This window comes from Lygodium microphyllum, chromosome 26 (assembly GCF_053477565.2).
Source record: "Lygodium microphyllum isolate KBCC chromosome 26, Lygodium_microphyllum_v1.1.10, whole genome shotgun sequence".
NCBI classification, from domain to species: domain Eukaryota; kingdom Viridiplantae; phylum Streptophyta; class Polypodiopsida; order Schizaeales; family Lygodiaceae; genus Lygodium; species Lygodium microphyllum.
The window spans coordinates 24,078,569-24,088,325 of record NC_141160.1 but is presented as its reverse complement, the minus strand read 5'-3'; the positions used below and the strand labels follow the sequence as shown (position 1 = coordinate 24,088,325).

General features: G+C 38.9%; 1 protein-coding gene across 1 annotated transcript; it reads right to left on the bottom strand.

Moving 5' to 3' along the window:
• Positions 1-390: 390 nt before the first annotated feature.
• LOC148013055 (oleoyl-acyl carrier protein thioesterase 1, chloroplastic-like) lies at positions 391-4,969 on the bottom strand. Its single transcript, XM_087667962.1, has 7 exons — positions 4,308-4,969; positions 3,835-3,968; positions 3,622-3,735; positions 1,810-1,905; positions 1,630-1,717; positions 1,479-1,547; positions 391-1,398 (listed from the first exon to the last, which is right to left on the bottom strand). The coding sequence occupies exons 1-7, from the start codon at positions 4,767-4,769 to the stop codon at positions 1,093-1,095; spliced, it is 1,269 nt and encodes a 422-aa protein (XP_087524088.1). The 5' UTR covers positions 4,770-4,969; the 3' UTR covers positions 391-1,092.
• Positions 4,970-9,757: the final 4,788 nt, after the last annotated feature.

The window sequence follows — 9,757 nt, the reverse complement described above, 5'->3', positions numbered from 1 at the left end:
TATACGCATCCGAATTCACTGCCTGAGCAAATAGAATCTTTTATGGAGGACCACAGAAAGGCACAAGACAAATAGAACACTATCCAATGCAGAATGGAAAGGCGTGTTGGAAGGCATATAGGGTTGAGGAACTCAAGGCACAGATACCAGCCTGCAAAAAGCTATAAAATACACAGTTTGCAACACCTATAAAACTTCACACAATAGGATTTAACCCATGACGACTATCAGCATTGTCATACACCCAGGTTGCAGCAGACAGCTGATATCTATTAATATCTTCTCTGAACATTAATGTAAGGTTGAATTATGAATATCTCTGGACACTAACATAAAGTTGAAATATAAACATTAAAAGAGCACAAGAATTGTACGATACAGTTTCTTACATATAGTATGGTTAAACTTCAACCATCTTTAAGCTGCGCGTGACTCTCTTACAGAGCCAGATGTATTGGCCAAAACCATGTCCCATACAAAGCCAGTGTACACCTTCAAAGCATTACAAAAACCCCTTTCATCACATCTCAGAGTTTTCATTTATTCATTTCACCTACCCTCCCTCCACCTCAAAGCATTGAGGTCCTAAGGTTTTATCAGTTTTGTCCCCTAATACATATTTAGGTATGGTCGCCTAATGGGCAAAAACCACAAAACAGTCCCCATCTAAGGGCAACCATTGCAGACATTAATCCTTGAAGACTTGAATATTGTTCATTAACACCATGGAGAAATGTGACAGTGACAGAAATATGAACCATGTATGATATAACAAAGATAAAAGGCAATTGAGTACCACCATACACTCCAATTAGAATTTGACAAGGGCCGTTAAATCTTATCTGAATCCATCAACTCTAGCTGTATAAAAAGGGAATTTGCACATTTCCCAGACTACCACCTTCAGGCCTGTTCTGTAGGAGCTATACCTAGAATATAACAGCCGTCACTATACAGACTGTGATATGACGACCTAACGCTGACATTTCCACCAGGATCTGCACCGTACATAATATTCCCGGAGTCTTGTTATACTGTAAGACACTGGTTCGGCCTACTCAACAAGAATTAATATTCTGAAGCACCCCTTACTCATTTTTCTGCTTTCCTCCTCCAAACTGTTCTGCCCCTGTTGATTTCAGTTTGAGTGCCCACCAATCTGAGGAGATGTAGAAACTCCACACTGTCTGCACTTCTGGCCGGTAGATTAACTGCCTGACTCGCTGGAGCTCCATTATCATTTGCAGATGACAAAATCGAAGCACTATCACTCTGAACATTATAGCATGTTTCTGCACTGGCAAGGGATTCTACAACATCGCAACACCCACACTCGCGGCGGTAGTCTAGTGTAATTCTATGTAACTGATGTGTGTCAGCTATATCTTGTGGAATGCTCTGGCAGCACAAACAGTAATTGCATCTTAGGAAATAAACTTTTTCAGAAACAGCCTGATAAACTGGGAACTATCATATACCTCTAAAATCCAGCCAAAGTAAGTAACATTGTTGACATGCTGATTCATGTCAAGATCTCCACGTCTTGGCTAAAAAGAGGGTAAAGGGAGTCAGCTTGTTAGCAACCGAATACCTTCAAGTGGCATGCATCCTTGCAACTCTAAAGCATACCATAAGACCAGACTTGATATGATGCACTGGATCTTCCAGTTTTGGGATTTTCTTCAAGCTACTGCTGTCATCCTCTGAGAATGCATACCTGCACCATCAGGAATTTTACTGAGCTCTTTCACAATAGTAACTTGGCCTGTTCAATATGGAAAAGTTGCATTTACTGGTAGGAGCTCGCACCTAGGAACAGTTGGGCAATATCGCGTATATTCCTCACGTACATCCTCAGTTATCCTTGAAAGGCGTCTTGTATCCTGGTTCATCATCACCCACGTACTACATGCACAATAGTAACTAATCAGGCAGCATGTTCTACTGATGTATGGCATCCTTTTTAGAAGCAATTTTGAATTCAGGCATCACAGAGTTTTTAGATGCACTTTTCAATTCAGCTAAACAAACACCTAACTGGGCATCACAGAGCACTATCAATCAACTTACATATAGAAGCTTTTGTTTCGCTGCTATTCAAAGCTCATCTAAACAACTTGTCTCCTAAAAACATCTCAAGACCAAGGGAACCTGATGTAGACCATCAATATAAATGTGCAACTGTCCATACAACAACAACTAGTCTAACAAGCTTCACTTATCAATATAATGCCAGGAAAGCACCCGACTTTAAACATAATCGAAACCACAACGACAATACAATGTATATAAGACTCCAGACCATCATATTTCAATTTGTGTCAAAATTCAGCCCAACATGTTTGTACAGGCATTAAGATTAACGCAAGCTTGGAAATAAGCTACTAAAAATATGATAAGCTTGAGAAGGCATTCATCAACATCATTAGTATGTGTACAGTCAAGAACCATCATATACACTTGCCAAGTTTTGAACCATGCTCACACATCTTATCACAGCTCAGGTCACATGCATGAAAGTTAGCCAAGAGCATCAAAAGTTCAAGCACAAATTTAAACCCAAATAGCTTGCATGGGTGCAGTCAACCAACACATTTGCTAGTATGACACTTCCAGTGGTTGCTGAGAGGACCAGCACCTACAGAATTGCAGCCAAAGTACAAATACCACCACACCCCCCCGGGGCCACCCCCAGAAAAAAAGAGAAAAAAAGACACCAGAACAGCAGCTTGAAAGCAAGCTGTAACAAGAAAGGAGCCATGTATACCAACATGTTAGCCAGATAGTAAGGTTAACTACTGCTATCCTTGAAGAAGAAGCAGGTGTGATTCCAAGCAACCTGAACTAGCAGGGGTAACATGATGTCAACCCAGCATTCCTCCCTTCCGGGTCACTCATGCAGTGGTTCTGCTCTAGGCAAGGTTATCTGCACCCCTTGGCCAGCAACTCCAGTTGCATTGCTGTAGCCCGACCTCAACCAATTTTTGGAAAACCTGTGGCTAATAATAAATGTCAAAGTGCTTCTACCAGCACCCCATTTCCTGGAAACATGTCAGCCCGTGACCTGCCCTTTGGGCAGGCCAATTGCACCATAAACCAATACAGCAATGTGTGAACCCTTATCCATACACAATGTAAATCCCCAGTCCCACTCTTCGAGCTCCAGCAGTCCAATCATTCTGCTCCCATTGAAAACAACTTTTTCAACCAGCAAACAGAAGCAAGGTGCCACACAACAAGGCACCCAGCACCCCAAGACCTATCCTCAAAAACCCCCTGTTGCAAGTGTTCAATGTGTTCACAGAAAGTCAATCTGGCACAATCTCTGAGGCAGATCCTCTCACAGTAAAGAAAGCCATCTCCAAAGGCCGTACTTGAGATTCTTTAAGTGATTGCTGAGCAAGAAATCCGAATCATATGTAGATATACTGACCAAACAAAAAAATGCAGACAGAGGCAGGCCTTGTTTTTTAACACAGCAGCTAATAATTACAAAACCATTTCATGTATGTGATTACCTGGCAAAAAAAAAAAAAAAACAGCAGCTCGCAAGGAAATGAACATAACTGCACAAAAACAGATGACTTGCATTGCATTGAAAATACAGTTTCGAAAAACTACCTGGTAGCCCGGCCTATAATCTTCCCAGTAGCTACATTTGTCATTAACCAATCCCTTCTTGTGCCCACTTTCCCTTCACTTTGACACCATGTCTCAAGCTCCACAACATCTCCCCTGCCCATCCAAAAGAACACGGGTAAGAGGCATATTTTGGCAGGGACTCTGTGCGTCAACATCTGGGTTGACCGACATTTTGTGATGAGGCCATCATACCAGACAGGGTACTCATCAACTTCAATGTGCATCCGAGTAGTCACCCAGATCAAGTGAAGCTTGCGCATGGATGGCGTTGTAGCAAAGCCATCTGTAGAGAACCCCACGCTCTGTGCATGGTTACAGGCAACCTCCTGCAATACATGATCAGAGTCAACAGAGAACACCAGGGTCAATGGAAGGGAAAATTCATAGATCAAGTATCAGAGGCAATGTGATCTGAGTACTATGAGCCTGCATGCATTTCCCATGCAATGTGATTCAGTACTAAAGAAAAGATCTAAGACATCATCAGCAAAACATGAGAGAAGAAATGCATGTACCTTTCCGGGTCAGCATTTTCAGTTTTGCCTGATGCAATGTGATCAGGCAAGTATGTGCCTAATATTGACCTGATTGTGCATACATACATGCATTTCCAAAATTTCACACAAACGAAGGACATGAACAGCTCAGAGTGCCAAAATTACAACCTGAAGGAGGTTCGCGAGTGACTCCAATGTCGCAGTGCGGTTCATGCCCACTTCGTAGCAGCGGATCACAAACTTCTCCTTGTAAGAAAGGGTGGTGAGGTCCAGGCCACCGAAGCGGAGTCCATCAGCAAAGCTCTTGTGCAATGTGGGAGGAGGGGGGGGAGCTCGGAAGGTCTGGCGGGGGTCCTCGTCCAGGAGGAAGCTGTGGTCGAAGAGGGCACCATTTTTGGTGACGGCGGAGGCGGCAGACAAGGAGGATTCTCTGAGGGTGAAGGATGGGGGGTCGGCGGGGGTAGCCGCGGCCACGGATGAAGACGGGGGGGAGGAGGAGGAGGAGGAGGAAGTGCTGCATGATGGGAGGAGGGACAGATGATCTGGGAAGGGGGAGGATCTGAAGGGGTCAGAGGAACAGGGGAATGACGCCCAAGTGCGGGAGGAGGACAAGGCAGAGGGGAAGCCCATAGTTTATGTTTCTGGAAAGGGGGGGATGACCGTCTCTCTCTCTTTGGCTCAGCTCTCTCTCTTGTGGCTGTCTCTTTACAGGCAGGGCAGAGCCTGTGTGCTATGGCTGTTTTTTCCCTCTGCCGCTAGCTCTCAGACAGAAGAGAGAGAAGGAAATAGAAACAGCGGAGAGAGAGAGAGAGAGAGAGAGAATGGCCCCCAAAAAGGGCAGCTCTAAAAGAAGGAAGAAGAAGAAGAAGGAAGAAAGAGGGGGAGAGACGGTCGCTGACGTGGCGCTCTGCCACGTGGCTGGCCTCATGCAGAGGCCCGGGCCCGCGGAACCCGGTCCACCACGGACCGAGGTCGCCACGTGGCAGTGCCCAAGGCGCCCCAAAGCGAGAGGTGCTTTTGGAAACGTCAGCAGGCAGCTTCGCTTGCTGTCGATACGCCCGATTTGCGGAGTCCTCTGCCAGTGGGAAAATAGATAAAAGGTATTTATTTAATTAATTTATTTATTCTCCTCATTTGCTCTGATTTGCAAGGCAGCAGGCCCGCAACGTCGCTGCTCTTTATTCTTTAATTTGCCCTAATGTGGGTGGAGCCCACACATTTCTCTTTCCTTCCTTCCAGACAACTTAATTGTCATTTTCTGGTTATTTAAATACTTTCATCACATGAACTGCATTTCCGTTTGGCAGATACTATCGTAGAGGCTGTTCACACGGTTGGGAAAGAATGTCACGTTTTCCATGAGCCTCCCATCACACATCCACCGACCTAGTGCTTAACAACAAGGTTTGGGAAACCCTTTTTTGTTTTGGGGAACCCATATATGAATTTGCATGAGAAGACAGGATCTAAGGTTTTCCAACTGTTTCTTCTTCATACTCCATAACCATTTTTCGACAACCCGCTTAATAATCATTACTAGTAAGAGCATGCTATCGTACTAGCTTGAAGCGTACCAATGGTTCTTGGTTGAATGCCTTCATTTTCATTGCATTATGTATATCCTTCCTCACTTTCTTGTGGTACTTTGAAAGGTTCACTTAAAGCAAATACAACCAAACAACACCTAGAAAGGGCAATGCTCCAAGGCTAAATCTAACCTTAAGGCTTAAACATGGTACCTCTCAATAAACCCATGGATATCATGGACAATATGGATACTACATTACTGGTGTACACAGCATGAGCTAGATCTTGCAATGATTATTTCATAAGGTTCACTATGAAATTTGATTATAGTGGAAGTTTCGCCAAAGTTTGGGTAGTTATCAAACCAAATCTAAGTACATCATGATGGGGACAAGTGTACTATCAAGAGAATCGATGAACAATGAAAAACAAGGAGGAAACCTAGTTATGCCATGAGTTTGTGGGGTGTTGCTTATCTTTACTAAAGGACCACAAGGACCATCAATCAGAGATAGTAAAGGTAGTGGCTATCCATTGCTCCACTTATGACACATGACATATGCTTAGTGTTGGGCCAGTACATCTTCATGCCACCAAATGTGATAATAGTTATATTGGAGAACGTGTGAAGCTACAGGATTAAAGAGCTAGCAAGGAGAATCATTTGTAACCATGTGCAACCTATTATGATAATTGATATCAAGATAAGATATTATTTATTTACTTAGTTATTTTATGAATTTTTATTTGTTTATTTACCGCATGATTTGTGACTTATTACGTAAGGTATCACATGTGACATAGATCACATTTTGCATTATAAATAGATGGTAGGGAACTAATGTATTTTGTGTTTCTAATGAGTAGATATTAGATGGAGTTATGTAGATATTTCATTTCATTTCATATTTATTATTGAAGTGTGCTTTAGATGCATTGTGTGTGGATCATCATTATTGGACACTACACTTGTATTCATTTATGGTTGTATGCACGCATGTGTGGATTAATGTATTATGGAAATTAATCTAAGTGCTAGACAATTATTATTTTTAAACCTTCAAATAGGTTTATAAAATGAGAGTTAGAAACTATTAGGCTAAAAGCAAGGCGTTCATGCAAACAAAGCAAAAAACCCAAAATGATGTTTTTAATGGTCTTTTAGCAAAAAAAGTTGAGAAACACAAATAGAGAACTACATGCATGTGGGAGGTGCTCACTCATGCATGAGGGGACAATTGTACCCATTCTCTTGTAAGTGTACTCTTGCCTTTATTTTCTCTCTTTTGTTATTTATGAGTCCTCAATTTTTAGCTAATAATTGTTATTGGACAATGGAAGGCTTCATTTTAGCCAACTCATTATTTATCACATGGGAATGCACCATGCTTAGGATAGCTCATAGCAAGAGGAGAATAAAAGGGTGGACCATCTTTTCTACATATTACAAAGAGGTTTCTAAGGGGCGTCGTGTGTCATTCTGTGGTGCCCCCCGGTAACCTCCTCTGATTGTGGCACGTAGCATGGTTAGACTTCACCCTAGCCAACCCACTCTACTCCTACACACCTCATATCGCGCCTAGTCATCCTGCTTCATGTCTCACTTATTTCACCTGCTTCATCCCCCCAACCATCCCTTGCGTGCGGCCATATGCTACACACCTCAATTGTATGTCGTGGTAGTCACCACCTTTGTCCCTGGCCACATTGCTCAACCTATTGTTTGCCTTATGCATTAGTAGATCCTCTAGGTTGCCACCCTTGCACAACTCCATCACTAGGTATAGTTGCTCTCATTGTTGCAATGCACACTTTTTAAGTTCATGATAGGGAGTTCTTTGACCTCCTTATTCTTAAACTATCCAAGGTGTAGGTGAGCTTAGCATTATCTTCCTCGTTTATTGATGCCTCTATTACCACATCATTGAGCTCCTCCTCGGGGTGACATATTATAAAATTATTATGTTATTATAAAATTAATATTTAATAATAATAATAGTTTTTAATACTTATATTTAAATATTACTTTATACTTTAATAATTTTCCTTTCTTTTGTGGATGATATAATGTTATTATTATTTATGTTATTAAGTAACCTATCCTTTGATAATATTAATTCTATTAGTATATGTACTTTTTTCTTATTGTGTGTTTATAACATATATGTTCTTTAAAATATATATATATCTCTCTCTCTCTCTCTCTCTTTCCCATGCCACCATGCTCCCCTTATTATTTTTAATGGGTGATATAATATATTTTATTTATGTCTTTATATATATATATATATATATATATAAAGTGTGTAATACTTTTTGTTTTGAATTATATTTTTTATGTTTTATTATAAAATACTACAAAATTAATATTCTTTATCATAAATATGTTAATGATAATCCTTATGTTGATGTTGATATTATTATTATTATTATTATATGTTATTATTTATATTTTATAGTTTATGATTATTTATTTATACTTAATTTTAAATGTTAGTTAATGTTAATATCTATTTTTTGTAACCAATCCTTTACTTTTTTTACTTTAAAAAATATTTTTCTACTCTCTCTAATTTTACATTCATGATTATTTTGGCACACTATATGATATTTATTTTTTTCAATGTGTATTTTATTATTTATATTTTTATCATAAAATATTATAAATCTAATCTTCTTTTTGTAAAATTGTTAATATTTATGTTGATGCTCTCTCTCTCTCTCTCTCTCTCTCTCTCTCTCTCTCTCTCTCTCATACCACCATGCTCCCCTAATTTTTTTAATGGGTATTATAGTATTTTTTATATATTAATAAGATGTTTATGTTATTAAGCAACCTATCCTTCAATAGTATTAGTATTATTAGTATATGCAAGTTGTTTTTTATTAGTTTGTGAGTTTTTCGTTTGTGTTTCATATCCTTCTTAGATGTTGAATTAAACTAGGCCCTCAACTTGCACTTGTAATGATATTAGTACTATTTATTTTTGTTATTCTTATTGGCTCTCATATCTGCTTGGAAGGGTAGGATCAAAGATTTCTAACTTGGAACAAATAAGAAAAGTATAAAAGAGGTTTTAGTACAATATGTATATATTCATAGAGAGTTGCATTTGGAATCTCGAGCTTCAAGTCTTCCCTTGGAAACCTATCCTTCACTTTTTTTTGTTTTAAAAAAAGATATTTATACTCTCTAACCTTACATTGGTGATTTCTTTTGTTGGTGATTTTTTTTAAAATGTAGTTACTACTATACTATCTTTGCATGCATTCACTAGCTCCATCTTTGCCATGGGTACATGCTTTTTTGTCTCTCTTTTGATATAAATTATGTGTGATTTTAGAACTTATTTTTCATTTATTACTTCATAAGTTATTCATCCATGTCTAATGTTATTCTTGAATGTTAAATTCAAGAGATACAATTAATCGAGTTATGCTTAACATCATCGTTGATTATGAACTTGACTTGACTTGATTTGTTTAGTTATTATTAATATTAATATTTTAGCTAATTTTTATGTTTAATATTTTTATATATTTTTACTTTTTGAATGTTAGTTTGATAGTTTACTTATATTTGCTCTACTTTTTCCTCTCTCTCTCTCTCTCTCATGTATTTTGATTGTCATACTACATACGCACACACATATATATATGCATATTATAAAATATATTTTTGATTATTTTCTTTTAATTTCTTCAATTATAATTGTTATCTTTCTATTGTGTTAAATTTTCACTATATATACATATATTTTCTTCAACCTTTTATTTTTGGTATGTTATTATTTATCTTATTGGTGTGTGTTTCACTATAAGGGAATGGGGCAATAATGATGGCAATTTGTGACATAAAATAACGGTGTTGCTATATGCGTCACAAATAGCAATGCTTATTTACTTTAGCAATGCTTTGCGACGCTGGCTTGAGAAAAAAAAAGGGCCAAAAACTCAAGCAAGGCATTTGCCACCGCAAACATTTGAGAGAGAGAGAGAGAGCGAGAGATATTGTTGCCGAGAGAGAGAGAGAGAGAGAGAGAGAGAGAGAGAGAGAGAGAGAGAGAGAGAGAGAGAGAGAGAGAGAGAGA